General features: G+C 30.6%; 1 protein-coding gene and 1 pseudogene across 1 annotated transcript; both read right to left on the bottom strand.

Moving 5' to 3' along the window:
- Nucleotides 1-3,767: 3,767 nt before the first annotated feature.
- Nucleotides 3,768-12,804, bottom strand: LOC133189425 (receptor-type tyrosine-protein phosphatase epsilon-like; annotated as a pseudogene).
- A 3,473-nt stretch (nucleotides 12,805-16,277) lies between these two features.
- On the bottom strand, nucleotides 16,278-17,606 carry LOC133189372 (uncharacterized). Its single transcript, XM_061324756.1, has 3 exons — nucleotides 17,365-17,606; nucleotides 16,760-17,083; nucleotides 16,278-16,409 (listed from the first exon to the last, which is right to left on the bottom strand). The coding sequence occupies exons 1-3, from the start codon at nucleotides 17,596-17,598 to the stop codon at nucleotides 16,371-16,373; spliced, it is 597 nt and encodes a 198-aa protein (XP_061180740.1). The 5' UTR covers nucleotides 17,599-17,606; the 3' UTR covers nucleotides 16,278-16,370.
- Between the last annotated feature and the right edge of the window lie 894 nt (nucleotides 17,607-18,500).

The following is an 18,500-nucleotide window of genomic DNA, read 5'->3' as shown; positions in this document are numbered from 1 at the left end:
AATCATGGAGGGGGATCAATATCCACATAACAATAAACCCAAAAATTTTATAGATTGAGGGCCATAATCGGTATGATAGCACCATTGATAAGATCTTTACCTGGCAAAATGGATACAAAAAAATCGTTTTTAGACTATTGTCTAGAAAACCAGATGATTTTTTTTGCGTACTTGGCTTCGAATAACTCCTATGTCAAACGCCTTCCATTTGTTGTTACACATCGTCACAAATAAATAAATAAATGAAGTGATTAATAAATTAATTAAACACAAATGAAATATTATCTTTTTTCAATCGTCAGGTCACAACCTGGTTCGAAATATGAAACGCATTTATTTATCTTGATGTCTTTCTGTTTTGCAAGTTCAGCTCACGCCAACATTTGCTCAAAATTGATGACACGTTTGGCGATTTTGGTCAGTATTGGGAATTCTTCAATGCGTTGAACATTTGTTCCCGTCACAAAAATTAATTCATCTGGGTTTGGAAATTGATACATGTCAAGTTTGTATTCTGACGAAAAGCTAATTAAACCTAAGATTTTGCTGATAGGAAGGGCCAATAAATCTTAAAAGTCACTTCAAATGAAATGCAATTCTTTCAGTGCCGTCTTACCGCGCTGTTACCAGCGTTCCCATAATGCAATGACTGGCATAAAAAATGCTGATTAAGCAGTAATATTCTTTAGTTGAGCACGGTAAGCGCAGACGGAAGGCATACTGGCTGCGGGAAAGCCAGCATATGATTATACACCTATAATTGTAGTAAAGTTATTTTGGTTACGATTAGATCACACAACTTTATAAACAGACGTCAAAATATGTAAGACCTATACAGTTTGATTTGATGTTTAGTATATTTATAAATGACTTATACACGTTTTTAGATTTTACCTTATTAAATTGAGATCTCCATCTTAGAATTACTTGATCACACTTCACATGTGATCATCACTGAAGTACTATTTCATTTATCAATATTACTTACATATACAGTGTCAAATTTTACAATATACAAATACATGTATAGATTATTTAGTATGTATACACATAAATTGTTTGTACTGTTTGTAATTGTAGAAATCATGCTTGTTGTTTGTGATGCCTGAAAGGGCCCTGATTTGGAAATAGAGAATCTTATCTACCTTACTATCATCATCAATAAATAAATAAATAAATAAATAAATAGTGTATTCCATCTCATGTTCTCATTAATGTTAATATGTATCCAACAGTAGATAATTAACTATCTTTAGTAAGAAAACCTTTTTATACTAAGCACTTTAAGTTTAAACTCGGCACTGCATAAGTACAACCCCTTTATATAAAACGAGTACTTCCATCACGTAGACGTTAAACTGCAAGAGGGGGGGGGGGGCAGTAGGGTAAAGAGGCACAGTTACTCTCTGTATTGTTAATTATTAGTCATGCACCATTGTTTACGAATCAGAGCAAACATTCCTGGTAATTTATTATTTATATTAACCTTAAACTAGATGTGTTGCGTCTCAATATAAATATATGCACTATACATGTAAATTATATTCTTTTAGAACTTGAAAAGCTACTTACTTTCATGCGAATCAATTCTATTATTTGGAAGAGAACAATTTAAATGTTATCATTCATAGATTATAAACCCTGCAGTTCAATAGAATAAGAAAGACATTTGAACTTATTCTCTAGATATTTGGTTCATCTGTTCATTTTAATCACAGGCTTCTATAGCAGTAAATTTTAGTATGTTGTAACAAAGCAAGAGAGGAATGTGCTAGAATGGGGTTCCTAATCCGATATTCTATTGCGGGGCAAATGACCTTGGCTGTGCATTGATAAAACTGCCGAATCCTTAAATAGTTCAGTAAAGTTAACTATAGGGTCGTTTCCAGATGTGATGGGTAGTTCGATCAGGAAAAAGATCGCAAAAGTAATTAACTCAGTTACCAAGCATAATTAATCTAGTTACAACAGAGGATATTTTATGTATACAATTCGTCTGGCAGTAAGAAAAAAAATTTAAAAGCGGGCTTAAAAACATAGTGAACTGCCAACTTGATTTAATATTATCATTTATAGTAGTAGTATCATTGATAAATATTGTGGGGGTCACGGCTGGTTTTGTGAGTAGAGTGTTAAGCTACCCCCACGTTTGTGGCGGCGTGCATATTACATGAGTAACTATGCACGTTTGGCGGATTTAGCTTAACACAATTCATCTCGACTAGCGCCGCTGTGAACAGGGCGCAGCTGCAACATAATTATTTTGACAACTGGTCAATGGAAAACAATTGACAGAACATTGATTAATTGAAATATTGTTTGGCTTAAACATAAACTTACTACAATTCATTGAATTGAGTGAGTATTGATTGATTGAACATTGATTGATTGAACATTGATTGATTGAATATTGAAACATTGATTGATTGAACATTGATTGATTGAATATTGATTGATTGATTTAATATTGATTGATATTATTGAAAATGGATTCATTGGATTGAAACTTTTTGATTGATTCAACTGAATATTCATTAATTGATTGGATATTCATTAATTGAATTGATAAATTTATTGATTGATTGATTGAACTTGATATTGATTGATTCAATTGAATATTGATTGATTGATTGAATATTGTTTTATAAGGCTGGCGCACCGCAAAATTTGGAAAGCAAACGCCAGTCTTATAGTGTAAAAAATGACATGTGTTTAGTTAATATTGATTGATTGATTGTTTGATTGTTTGCTTTGATTGGAGGTGTGCCAAAAACCAATTGGGTCGGCACCCACTGAACACATGTATCTTAAATAATTGATCTGCAACCAGCCGTGGCCATATGATGCCAAACTTAATAAATAAATAATTAAGAAATGGTGTCACTTTTTTTTTAGTGGTAGTCTGTGATAAATATCTCGGAAGTCATTCTGCGATTTTTTTGAAGAACATCTTATGATTTAAATTATTTTACCTAATGACAGGTGAAAAAATGGTTCCGAAGTTGTTGTTATTATTGTATGCTTAAAAATGAGGAAATGTGAAAAAGTACAAATAAGAACAGGTTTTGTTCCTCATGATTTTATCATTATTTTTTTCTTTGGACCTAAATAGGTATACCAAAAAATTTTAAAAGATTTCCCTGATTTCAAAATGTGTCCCCTAAATGCCGCAAAAATTGAACTGTTCCAACTATTGCAAAGAGTCATTTAAAAATTAAATATATCAAAAGAAAAAAAAAAAAAAAAACGTTCATGAAATAAATCTATCGGGGCATATCCTAAAAGAATCATACCCATATATTTGAAGGTCATTTATAACTATATCCATGCAATCTTAAATCTTAAACCCCATATCAAAACAAAAGTTTAATTTAGTAAAAGCAGTCATTAAATTTTCAAAATGGGTTATAAACACAAATCATATAACAATGACATAACAAATCATATGATGAAGAATAGAACCATTTAAAAATTCTTCGCACCACGATATATTATTAAGAAACTTTGGACAATAACCACGTTTAGACTGGGCATGGATATTAAGCAAAACTTTTTTTAAGCGCCGTTGCATTGTGCATTTTTTTCAAGTATACATTAAAAGGTTATTTGTTCTTTGTCAGGGTCTTTATGAATGCACTATTAGTTACTTTCAGAGAAATACTTCACTATTACCAGGTACACATTTAAGCAAAATACAAATATTTGCTAATGAAAAATGCTAAGTGGTTCTCTACTTTGTCTGGAGTTAATGAAGTCCCATTCATGCATGTATATTCTTAGGTGTTTGCATACACGCTGTCTGAATTCAGATAATCAAGGACCGTCTTGAAGCAAAACTCATATTCTTCCTATAAATTAAGATTAAACTTCCATATTAAGTTATTCATTTATTCCTTTAATCAAATACTTTCAGTTAAAACAAGAACTTTATATGAGTAAAAAGATACCTTGGTAGATATCATTTCCGGTCTTCGACACTGCAGTTGCTGAACTATGGTAAACAGATCAACCTCATCATCTTGTTGTAGTTGCTCTATTGCGTTATAAATAGCAATGAATACACTGCAACATATTGCTCCGTCCCTAGAAAAGTTACACTTGTCATTAAATGTTATGTAGCACACAGACATGCTTGTCTATGCAAGAATTCGTTTCACTTATACGAAATTTTTTTTTAGAGTTATATTAAAAAATCATACTAAAGGAAACGCTTATTTGTAAGTATGTATTAGACGAATATATGTACGTTAAGCAAAAACGTTTGATACTCTTGATATTCTAACTTACCTAAAAAATGTATAAAAGTAATTCAAAGAACTATATACGGTAAGGGCGTATTCCTGCCCCCATAATAGTCAAATTTTGAAAATCACTTGAAATGAGCAAAAGTGCATATATTGTATAAAATAATCCAAATTAAGACAATATATTATGAAATTGGAAAAAATAATTGGCTTTTCTTGTTTCTGTGACGTCACAAACTATTTGGATTTCCGTTATTTTTAAAATAGAGGCCAAAATGCACAGAGTTTGTTCAATTTTGACTATAGTATTTATAGAGCGCAAGCTTGCTCAGGTACCATATTCACATATTTCATTGATATTATCATTCTACACATTATATCAAAAGATCTAGTCTGAGCAGACCTGCGCTCGATAATTTCCAATCAAAATACCGACGTAAAATACACTATTTTCTCTCAAAATCATTGCAATTTGGAATTTACGTCATTTTATTGACGTCATATCTAACTAATGATGTCATAATTGATAAAAATATTTAATGCTTTGAAATCTGCAAATATCTTCCTGGTTTAGAACATAATTAAAGACTTCTCCATCAAAGTTTTATTTTGGGGGCAGATACTGGCCACTACAGAATATACATGTAGTCCTTTGTTTAATAAAAACCATAGAAAGCAATCCTTTACTACAACGATCATTTTTTCACTCAGTTAAAAAAAGTACATTTTTTTAAACAGATACAGGTAGGTCATGTGTTCAAAATCCGTAAAGTCCAAATGGGCTTTATGGTAGATTTTTGATCACGTATCCCCTGTTTCTATTTCCCAATAGCTGTTTTAAAATGACACGTTATTTACATTTTTGAATTTTTTATAATGCATCTATATATATATATATATATATATATATATATATATATATATATATATATATATATATATATATATATATATATATATATATATATATATATATTATAATCTTTAACGCGAAATGTTTAATTTTTCAAATCTCAACGGCATAAATTTGATACATTGAAGGCGCATTTGATACATTTGACGTCACTGAGAAATTATGTCAAAACGTTTATGGCGTTTGAAACCTGTGTTTCTACCGCAATAGATATACGGTGCTCAAAAATAAAGGTCCCATATAAGAGAATTCAAATGCAAGTGCAAATATTGCTTCATAACAGGATTCTTTTTATTATTCTAAAAGAAGTACAATGTTTTGCTCATTTCATTTTTCAAAATATGTGTTGAGGTGTCTGAATGTAAGAAAAAAATTCAAGTGAGAAAAAAAGGAATTTGGATTGATTCAGTATTGCTAGGACTCTTTTTTATTGCATCTTAGGAACACTTATGAGTGTTCCCAGTCTTAAAAATGAAGCTTTATTCACATGCAAAAGTTTTGATGTACTTATAAAATAGCATCTCCGAGCATACAATCTACAGGGATAATACATTAATTTATTTGAAATACATGTATATGAACATACTTGGAAACAATGGTTATTGGTCCATCTTGTTCATATTTTCTTTCAAGGCAGAAATGTTTTATCAAATCTGTTATTGTAGAGGGTTCCTTTGGTAGGATCTCATGGCAATTCCAATCAAGACATTCAAATATATGCACTAGGTGTATCTGATCATCCTATAATTAAAAAGTGTGGTTAAGATAGTTCTGAAAAACAATTGAAAATGCTCACAAAAATGCCTCCGAATTCTCAAATAACGTGTATTTATCCATGAATTTTTGTTCAAAGTTTATTTATTATAGTAAATTATATTACATGTATAATGGGAGAGTTATCAAATTTCAAGTATATATAGAACCATCCGCTCTGCATTTTTGACTGAACATCAATTAACAAATATATTTTAGGATAAAATACTCTACATATCGTGGTATATGGAGAAAATTGCATTTATTTTATACTTATGTGGCACTTTTACTCTTCTATTTACTTCAAATGTCATATAATGCATAGCATGCTATCATTGCAAGACATCACAATTCATTTCTGATTCATATCCTATTATTGCACAGTGGTACTCAAGGAAATTTGATTTCTCTAAAATTGTATCTATATTTTGTGTATTTTATGGGATACAAATGTCAATTTTCACACGACCATTTCTAAAACTTTAAAGAACCTTGAATCATATTAAATGCAAGAGAAAATTTTTTTGCACGAAAAGATTTTAATTTCAAGCTTTATTTTGAGACTTTTTTTTTCAATGGAATGACATTTTTAAGAGTTGCTGTTTCTAGTCGAGGATCTGACATTCTTAAGAAAATATAACGTTTTTTTTTTTCGAGTTGTTATAGCATAATTACAATCATGCATTGCCTCAGTTATATTGTTTTCAAATATATATGCTTTTCAAGTATCTTTTTTGTAAATTGCATCAAATTAGTTTTTACCTGATATGCCTTCGAGCAAAATTAATGTTTAAGAAAACATTCGACATAGAAAACAGAAGGATCCCAGTTCAATTTTTGACTTTCAGTAAGCTTTATCTTTTCATTTTTTTTTTCCATCTGCACTGTCTTGTTTATTTTTAAATGAAAATAAGCTCACACGTTTTCTTTTGATTTGAATGTCCGTTTTTCGCAACGCATTTGACATCATTGCAGAAGTTTTCTTTCTGATTTCATATGGAGCCAACTTTACAATCTTCACTCCGTCGTCAACCCAGTCTATCAGCTTTTGAAAGAAAGAAAAAAGTTACACGGATAATCATCACTTTCAAAAACTATCAAATCTGATTTTTTGACATATTAATTACCCCTTTGATTTCTGATAAAGGGTTTAAGGAAACCAAGAATGACGAGTTCTGATCAACCAACAGCCGAACAAGATCAATGGCGGCTCCTGACACTGGATACTGTGCTGAGATAAACTCATCAGCTCTTGTAAACGACTAAAAAATTAATTTCAAAGCGTTCATCGACATGTACTGACCCTACAATTTCCGGGATAAAGAATATATAATTTGTGATATGTACTGAAGATCACTAATTTTTCACGCTATCTAATCTTTGCGAGGTTTTTCGTTTTGTAATTTTAAGCGAAAAGAAAAAAAAATACAATCAATTGTTATTGCTCTTTATATTCTATTATAGTGAATTATACTCGAAGGTGATGTTTTTGGCAAACAGAAAATCTCGTGATAATTCCCGAAAAAAAATAAAATCAAAAGTAAAAATAAAAATACAGTTTCAACTCTATGAATGCAAAGACGTTTTGTTTGGTATATTACACTGATTCAATTTTTGTGTAATTTGTACATCTAAAAACTCAGAGAATATGTTGAAGACCAATGATATTGTTTTCTATATTTGTTAATATTTTGATCATTTGATAAATGATTATTACCGACACATGTACAGCGTTATAGTACTGTCCTCGTCCTTTTACAGTTGAGGTTAAATAAACCAGATATCTTTCAACTAAAATATAATTACAACATATCTTAATATTCTCCTTGAACACTAAAAAATATGCATCGTTCTTTGAAATTTTCATATAATAATCGGTTGTTATTGATAAATTTATAAATATTGAAGACACGTGTATTTTTTTTATTATATCAATGTAAATATACAATGTAATTTGATAACCTGGTAAAATAGAGTTGGTAAAATTAAGCATGGCATTCTTCCGACCTGTTTTGAAATCATCTTCGACGTGATTTAGCTTTAAACTAGTTACTACCTGAAATAGAAAAAGCAGAATGTAGTGCATTTTTCTTTATTAATAGTATAGAAACAGCTTGAATTTTTTTATTTTTTTATTTTTTATTTTTTTTTTTTTTTAACAGAGGACTTTGCTTTTTGGAACATGAAAACAATTCTGTAGATACTCGTAGGTTTAGAGGAAACAGCTGTAATAAATAAAAGAAACTTTCCACATATTGTATATACATGTAGATTAAAAGAACTATGACTAATCTGAGCAAGTAATACCTCTTGGAGCATTTAGGAGAAGAAAAAAAATCTGAATTTGACATTATTATATCTTACCACCCCCCCCCCCCCCCAGGTTGTGATGCATATGCTTGCTTTAATTAATTTAATATATAAATATAAACAATAAAATGGCTTTCTTAAGGTGTTTTATGAGAATTAACGTTGCAGTTGCAGAAAAAGTAACATAACCCTCTAACGCGGGATATGCATTTTTTTCTACAATAGTTGCAACATAAATTCCCATACAAACAATCAGAGAAAGTAAATTATTTTTTCAATGGATTCTATAATGTTATATAAGCACAGGTTGTATACTCGACCTCTTGAAAAATGGCGGCTACCTTGACAAAGACAGAACATTGTAGTAATGATTCAAATTGAAATTTGTTTAATGGATAATTAACTCTCTTTAATTAATAGTTACGTTAGCATAAACTTTGCAATACCGACTTTAATTTAAAAAAAATGAACGACTTAGCTCCAGCGTGTAGTGTAATCTACATTCGTGAGTTAATTGCATTGTACCTTAGCTACTGACAATCAGTAAATGCTAAAACAAAAAGTAAAGTTGGTAATCAATGACTGAATCTGATATTTCTTCGCAGAATAAACATTCTGCTTCAGTAATAGTGCTTTAACGCATATATGAGATTGCTTTTAATTGGCTTCCTCATTTAATTGAACCACATTGTTTTCAAACAAATATTCCATTGTTGCACACATATGATTCTGTTTCTATATATTTTTATTAATTTGATAGCTTCCTATTTATAAAGCATATTTGAGCTATGTCTCTGAATCTTTTAAATGCTTATGATATTTGTGATTTATATAATTTAAAAACCATTGAGATTACAATAGTTGCAACATTTCAAAATTGCAATGCTCACATTGAACTCATTTCTAAGTCGCTTCCTTGTTTCCGGTCTCTCTGTTTCTCCATATAACTCAAAAAACTCTCTCCTGCTGACAAAGTTCCTTTTACTTTTAAAATATTCATGTAGTGCATGGTAGAGGAAAGCATATTGATCCTAAAACACATTGTCTTTAATTAAATCATCCAAACACACCAATACACATTCTGTCAGTTAAACAAAAAATGATTTGGTATTTGAAAATTTTTACCAGCTTTAATACTTACTGCATTTTGAACCATAGTCATTCTATCTTTACGCATACTCTTTACAAACTCGATGACATTGACTTTACCCTTTTCGTCCCCGTACCTGGACAGAACGTCCAAAGCAATAAACGTTCCTGTTCACCCTATACCAGCACTTTAAGACATAAAAGAAAATTAATTTCAAAATACAGGTTTTTCCTCCTTGTTTTTCTAATAGTCCTCATAAGAAATTGCGATTGCAGGATAATTCTCAAAATGCAAAATTACAGTGCAGGAAACTAATTTTGTTACAGCATCGATGCTGATTTGAATGCTTCCTTTGCTTGCTGATTTGAATGCTTCCTTTGTTTGCTGATTTAATGCTAGTAATCCTTATCCTGATGCTGTTTTATAATTAGGTCAATGCTACCGGAAGTAGCATCATGCTACCGGAAGTAGAAAATGAATTTCAGCATTGCCGTTTAAAGCAATAAAAGTGCCTTTTACAATTATTTGATCATAATATCTCACTATGTATTAATAATGTGAATATTTTAAGCAATATTCTTTCTTTCTTTTTCAATTTTTTACTGAATTAAAACTCATTGATTTTCTGATGCTAGTAGGATAATGCTGATTTTATGTAGGTCAATGCTGGTTTTATCCTTTGCTTGCTGATGCTGATCCTGGTAATGCTGTTATTTAAATGCTGATGCTGATGCTAGCTCGATCCTGATGCTACTAATGCTTATGCTGATGCTGGTTTAAGTAACAAAATTAGTTCCCTGCACTGTAGATGCACCATTTTATAACAAAATGATAACAACAGAAAACTTTGTTTAAAAGCTAAAGAGATAATTGAGCACTTATTTATCTCCATAAATTTTAGATACACATTCATTGTTTTGCTTATCAAACAGGCAGCATTTTTACAGCATTAATTTCACTCTGTTTAACGATTTTGCAGCTTTCTTATTTATTGATTATTATTATTTATTAAGTACTAGTATTAATAACATATACATATATATTCCGTAAACATAAGCAGTCAAATTTGTCCATGAATCATGTGTTCAAATGAATAATTAATTACAGTTATTTTAATGCTTGTTAATGAGCCTACTGCAAGAAATTAACAAACGTTTTAAAATCAGACCTGCAATGTACAATGATTGGATGATTTGATGGTCTAATTTTGTGCCGGAAGTGACGATGAAAGAAGAGCAGGGATAAAGGATTTGGTGTCCTATGATCTGGCCAGCTTGTGAAATGAAACTGCACCACCGTCCTTGATCCGCTGACCTGATTTATAAATCAATGTAGGTTTTAAATGTTTCCAACTGGAGCAGAACTAATTCAAGTTGCGGACAGCTTAGTTTGACAGCTTAGATACATGTAGTATTATAAAACCTACCTTCTTCTTGCGCAAATTAATTTTCCTGACAACATGATAAGCATATATTTTCTCTTCAATCAACTTCACAGAAAATTGGTCAATATTTAGTTCACTCCCTTCGTCTGGCCAATACTGATGGCATTTCACCTAAAATGATAAGTATTGATTGCGATTATTAATTACATACAATGATTTTATACATAAAGAGGAATCAGAACTGTGTTGTTGAGAGATTAAGGCGACAGAATAAATGATTTTCTGTTCTTCAAACCTTTGGTCCCTCAATAAGGTTGGCAACATAACGATATATTCTACATTCTCCTGCCAAATCATTCTCCAATGGTCAACAATAGTGTTACATTGGGGACCTTAAAGAAAGTGCCAATACAATTTTAAGGTGTATTTTTTCTATAATTATTGAGTTGCTTTGTAAATGGTTGTCACTGTAAGAAAAAGTGTTTGTTTGGATAGAGATTTTAACAAAATGTCAAATTTATCTTCTATCATGTGTTTAAAGAAATACCTTGACATGCAATATACTCTCGTCTCCCTGTCATATTCTTTAAAAAAAGAAGAAATAGCTGATTAAAACACTTTCCTGGACTTCTGATAAAACTGATAATATTTTAATTATTAAGACAATGGTGTGTTGATTAACTTACTTCAATGTAATTTGCATTTATATAATCTGAAAGATATCCGTCCTTTGTTTCCAGAAGAACTCTTGAATGATCATCTTTAAAAAGAATAAATAAAAGAAAATAATTGAATGTTTTAAATTAAAAAAAAAATACTATATAGTATTTTTATCAAATTAGTTATTTCATAATGTAGGTAATAAAATTCATCTTATTAAACAAGACGTTTTCATGCATGCAGTATTCAATATTTTCGATTCAAACCAAATTCAAATGCATAAATCCCGTAAAGTTCTATAGCGTGCCTTTCATCACGTGTTTCAAGTCTTTGTGATCATTGATCATAAATTGGTTCTTAATATGAATTTCAGCATGATTTTCTTAAAGTTATTTTCAATTTGCTAATTTATCAATTAAAACCAAGAGCAATGTTAGCAGTTCAAGAAACATGACATAATTTTATTTTTTCAGAGTGATTCAAGTTATTTTCATTGTAAATGAAATCAAATACCACATTCAATGTATTTGTATCTTATTTCTATCTTTGAAATCCTGACACAATAAAATTATATACTGAAAAAATACATACATGGGAATACTGTTTTAAATCTATTTTTCGGCAAGTTTTCTTCTAGGTGTGAGGTTGTGCATTCAAATCTGACTCCATAAGGAAGCGACTTTTTAAAAAAAAAAAAAAAAAAAGGTAGTGTGTAATGCCCATAAAAGTAAAACAGATAAAATAGTAAAAATATGAAATTTATGAACACAAAGGAAGAAAATAAAATGTAATTCCAGCATATAAGGTTAAACAAGTGGAATGAAACAAGTTTGCTGATGATATTTTACTTCACGAAAATTCAGGTCGTATTGAATACAGTTATACCTTGAACTCTTTGATAAATCCTGCATTTTCATTTGTTTCTCTTTGTTTGATAATATTTTGGAGATCCTTTATACTAATGTCCATAGCCATTGACAAATTATTATAGTAAACGGCTTCTTCCGGTTTCTCTTCATAGGGTTCTTCTTCAGGGTCTTCAATGGGGACAGATAAAAATGCCATGTTGGTGTATCCTTCGAAAGAAAAACAAATGATTTTGTATCACATTATGAGTCTTGAAAGTATGGTTCAGATTAAATATTTAGATTTAATTAATACTTTTTTTTCATAAACAATAGGCATTTTGATTATTATTTTCACAAGAATTGTCTTTAAACACACAAATAACGACTCTTGATTTTTAATATTTGTAAAATATAATTTTGTCGTCTTTGTTCCATGGAAATCAATAAAGATATTTTCTTTTCTTTTTTTATTACAAAGTTTTCTATTAAGTTGCTTAATCATTTTGAACATGTTAGTTTTTAATAATATGTAAGTATGATTCAGAGTTAAATGTATAATGGTAAATAATTTATCTACCCGTTGTGTTTATACTAGAGGACATATGGATTTCCAAGGTTGAGGAATTGTTACTCTCTGTGTGTCTTCTTATCCTTAGTTCAAAGTAAAAATAATAATTGAATGAAAAAAAAATCAGGTTACAGAGCATTAAAGGCGACAATTGAATGATTAAAAAGCATTTACTACATTTAGATAAAGGTTCCATTTAAAAAAAAAATAATTAAAAAAAAAAAAATAATAATAATAAATGATTTATATAACATTCATATTAGAGAATACACTCGGTTTTCTGGAGTTTAATTTAATTCAAAACTCTATGTCCGACTTATAGCCCATTCCTTAAATATTGGTATTTTTCTGGGCGGTTTAATGTAGTAATTTTTAAACAACTCTGATAATTATCATTAAAATGTCTGGACGTATTATTTTTTATGTATTCTAATAATTTACTTTAAAGTACAAGTCTTCATATTTTTAATTACTTATCATTTATTTATTTGTAGTATTGTGTATTATTTTTTTAACTAATTACTTATCTACGTCTTTCAATAAATTGTGACTTATTACAGATCTATGGTATATCGGTAAAATTGAAATACGAACCCGAAATTGCGATTGAAATATATTCTTATGTACCGTCTTAAAATAATTTAATAATAGACTTAAAATTTATTAATTAAAAAATAATTCAGAATAAAATTCTTAACTCTATTTAAAAAACAAATGAATCAAGTGTGGCATTTATTATCAGAAAGAAATATGGCGTGGACATTGAGCACTTCAAAATTATAAATTTTAGCGCCAATTCGCAACATTATTTGAAATATAGGTGTCAACCGATTCTGGCAACAAGTTTTATCTACTTATAAACGGATCAATGGCAAATCCTTCCAATAAGAGCTTAAAAAATACTACCCACTTTTAGTCGGACCGACTTACAGGCGAGTATATAGGGTTACATCTATTAGTCATTCTAATTCTATGTGTGATGTATAGTATTACATTTGCAATGAAAATAAATTTACTATCATATGTTCCATCGTTATAATATCTTTTAATTAATCAAACAGATGTCAATACAATACTATTTGTCGTATTTTTTTGGTATTTACTAATGAAAAAGGATATATAGGTAGGCTATATTAAATTTGTCATGCAATGTATCTTGTATTCCGGAAAATCTGGATTTTTTATTACCGAGAAAAAAATAAAAAGAGAAATCAAGGCAAAAAAACCCAAACATTTCAATAGATCGAAGTTGATTGTTGGGCAACCATACATAAACTAGAAATAGGTGAGATATTTTAGGAATGACTCTAATTCTTGGCCAAATTATTCGAGTATAACCTGGTTTGGATCAGTTTACGCTTTATAATCCGCGAAGCGGATTATAAAACAGCGTAAACTGACCCAAACCAGGTTATACTCGAATAATTTGGCCAAGAATTAGAGTCATTCCTTATAATTTAATTTTAAAATCATTAAATAACTATGGGTGTAAAATTTCGTTACTTTTTATCAGTTCAAATTTGCCGCTCAATAATACAACCATAGTAACGGAAGTAACGGAAGTGATGGGAATCGAGGGGAGGTAAAAACTGATACATAGGCATAGCAGCCATGTTGTTTGGTTACATGTGGTAAGATCGAATTATTGTTTGAAATTAAAGGTACATTTATTAAATCTGGAATTTTCCATGAATCCCGAGGACTGGAAATGAGAGGATTGTATGGATACAGATGATTCAGCTGGTTGTCAGGGGGGTGTGTCCCCATACCAAACCAGGTTATACAGAAATAATTTGTGTTCCTTTTTGGATATTAACCAATCAGAGGCTAGTATACAAACAAAATTAAATTATTATGTATTGTAGTATTAACAAAGGTGTAATATCATGGTCTGAACTAACTATCATTTGTTGAGAAATTAATTACATAAAAAAGGTGGAAAATATTCGCTATCAATCTCATAGATATTGTTATCAATATAAATCGTGAAAATGGAAACAAAATATGGAAGCACAAAAAGTGGAATCAGGTGCTTAAGAGGAGTTCGCATTCTATTTCAACGTTAACCTCTAGTACTGATCAGATAATAATATCCAGCATAAGTGTTAAGTAACAAACAAACTTGTAACTTAACAAGACCGAACAATAGGTTTTATTTACAAACAAGTTGTTTATATCTACCAGTAAATTTGCGCACTGTGTGTACTTTATACAAGATAGTTAAATTTGGTTAAAACTCGACTGCATTTAATGTTTTGCTTTCATAAACAAACATATTTCTCATTATTACTTCTAAATTATCAGGATCAATTACAAAAGGAATTATTTTTAAATATGATATGAGTAAACAAACCTGCATGCAGTAACTGAAACTATCACAACTAGGAAAATGACTAAAGCACCACCAACCCCAACACCAAGAACCGTTATACATTGTAGGCACCTCTTTTGTACTGCTTTTATATGTAGCCGACGTCTGAAATTCTTGAAGATATAAATCAGATTATAGGTTTTTCTTAGTGATATAAATCAATAGGTTTAGGAATGTGGAAGCATGATATAAATATTAAAAACATAACAGAAAAAGTACGTGCAGATTGATGACGGAGAGGTTTTTTTTTAGGGGGGGGGGATCATTTTTAAAAGATATTGATTTATAAAAGAAAATATAATTCATACAAAAAACCTAGTTTTTATTGTACTATGTTAAACCAATCATTAGGCTTTTGGAGAAACATTTCAATCGTGCAAATATATATATAAGGTCTACACATTATCAATTTAGTTTGAAAATAAAATAGTTAATACGGATTAATATATTTTAAAATATGTATTTATTTTGGTCCAGTTAAGCTTTTTTCGTATTTATTTTTATTTTTACAAGCTACAATAATAGCTTGATCCACGTCTCAAGTACAGAGAAACTGCGTGTCAAACTAAGAAATGACGTCATCTCAGTAAGTACAGCGCGATCAAGCTGGCTTTCATTCTATATACTCAAAGTGCTATTTTGGTAAGATAAGTTGCACATCCATTTATCTTTATAATATTTATGAGAAACGAAAGTATTTCAGTGTGTTTTAAAAAGGACATATAGTATTTATTTATTGAGATTCATTTGAATTGTTTTAAATTGAAGTCATAATAGCTTTTCCGAACCTCTGCATTGGCTGACGTAGATATGGGAGCCCTTAACCTAGCTGCGTATGTCTGATATTAACAAATTGTTGGGCCATTATTTACCCACTGAGCTGTGTGTAGGTTTTTTTTTTGCGTTTTTCTCGATCAAGGCATGGAGCACACGGTTGGTGTGGCCGGTCTGAAAGGGATGCTCACTGCTCCATGGCACTTATCCAATCTCTAATGATTTTTTTTTTTTTGGGAGGTCCGTGTTTGATTTCTCCCAGTTTGTTTTGTTTACATGGACTTTAAACTTAAATATTGTTCGTTATCTCCATATTTCATTCAATAAATGAAATTATCGTGATCTTTAGCCATTACCTTTTGTGCATTTTTCATCTGTAAAATCCCCAGAACATCCACCAATACATGATCCATTGTTAGCAAAACATGTCAAATTATAACAATGCTGGCTACATTTTACTTCGCAGAATTTACCATAAAAGTATGGACTACATTCTTCAAATACAAATTCACAAAGAGAGAAACCATCAGTAAGTAGATATTCTATATATAATTGAAATTATCCTTGAAAGAATTCGTTATGTGTAGATATAGCAAGACCAAACCAATTAAATACAAGACATTTTTTTCCATTCAAGACAATGGCCATGTAGTTTCTATTTATAAAATGATTATTAAGAAGAATTTTTTGAGAACTCAATTTTTTTTTTTTTTTTTTTTTTTTTTTTTTTTTTTTGGTTATACACACATTAATTTTCCAAACAATTTCATTTTAAATGTATTTTTGGAATATTTTTGGAATTAATATTGCGATTTCTTACAGAAATTTATTGACTATATTTTACCTGTACACTTATCCTCTTTCCATCCCTCTGCGCAACTGCAGTTTCCATTAAAACGTAAGCAGCCCTTTGAAAGACAGCCAGATCCACAGTTTTCGTGACACTCCGTACCAAATTTACCTTCGACACAGCCATTATCGCAATAGCCTGTAACTCTGTTGCACCCGTTATAACAACCGGGGTTACAATTTTTATTGCAAGTCTCCTTGAAGAATCCAGTGTCACATCCATCGTTGCAAACTCCAGTGATATTATTGCACATTCGACCTTTGCAGTTGATGCTGCACTTCTCAGAACAATTATGCCCAAAGTGCGAATCATTGCATTCTGTAGAAGGATTTATATTAATTTCTAATTCATGAAAAACTGCTTGGAAAATGCACTATAAAATATATATATATAAACAACAGACCGTTGTGACAACAGATAAGCAGACCTCTGTTTTTTTTTTTTTTTTTTTGGTTAACCGCGTAATCGTTGACATCAAAAATATCGCTGGCATCTATGCAAACTTTACTACAATTTTACTATACTGTTGTTACACTAAAAATTGAACATCCTGTTAATGTTCCGTACTTATTATTTGCATAAAAGCTACAGACACTTACTGTTACAAAAGTATCCTGTCCAGTTTGATTTACATCCATAATAACATTCTCCAGTATGGAAATCGCAAGTGTTAAATTTACAAGATGGACTACATGTATGGTTACAAAATAGACCGTAGAAGCCATCCTTACATCCAGTACACGCACCATTAACTGCATCACAGCTCTGGGAATTACATTTAGAACTACACTGATGTTCACATTTTGGCCCATAATAAAGGTCTTTGCATCCATTGGTACAATATCCAGAAAACTGATAACATGTTCTATCCCGGCAATTTTCACTACATACTGTAGCTAAAAAAAGGTGGGATTTTTTTTTAAATATATACTCATATGAAATTAAGATCGAAGGAATTTGTGTTAGAATTCATATTTTTCACACAATTTAGGTCTAATTTATTCACTTACGACATGAGCCATTAATGATGTCGCAAGTTGAACACTGACAGTCTAAGCAAAACTCGCCAAATTTTCCAATGCTGCAGCCTGCAAATATTGCATATAATTTACAAAATCAGAAACACTTAAGCATATCACACTTATAAAAACGCTGCAATATCACGTTGTCGAAGACCAAAGTTCAATTAAATCGTAGAAAGGTAGTCTGTGAAAATAATGGAAAATGTGTACCAAACCTAAAGAACCGTCCTTTAATCTTGTGGCTGTTGTGCATTTTAAGATAAGGATAGTCGCCCGCGTGGCGTAGTGGTTAGAGCGTTTGCTCTAGAGTCGCAGAGTAAGAAGTTGATCCTTACGTCGCAGGTTCGAATCCTACTGTGGGACTTGGAGGTCGGTCCTTCGGATAAGAGCGTATAAACCGAAGTCCCTTTTCACAGTAGGTGCTGGCACCAAAAAGATCTCACACTGCTCAATGGCCCTGAGTGCCGAGCATAGGTCAAAATTTGCAGCTCTCCATCGGCAAGTGATGGTGTCTCCAAATGAATGACAGATTCTCGAGAGGTACGTTAAACAATGAACAAACGAACAGTCAAAGGGTATAAAAAAGGATGAATATCTGATTTATTTTTAACTATATTAGTTTATCGTTTTCAAATATTGCGTATTATTAATTTCTTTTTAAACGGTATGGTAACGTTATACAAAAGAAAATACAGTTCTATTTATAATTAAGA

This window comes from Saccostrea echinata, unplaced genomic scaffold (genome assembly GCF_033153115.1).
Source record: "Saccostrea echinata isolate AGI-Se365-2 ecotype Australia unplaced genomic scaffold, CSIRO_AGI_Sech_v1 ptg000018l, whole genome shotgun sequence".
Classification (NCBI taxonomy): domain Eukaryota; kingdom Metazoa; phylum Mollusca; class Bivalvia; order Ostreida; family Ostreidae; genus Saccostrea; species Saccostrea echinata.
This window is presented reverse-complemented; position numbering and strand designations above follow the sequence as displayed.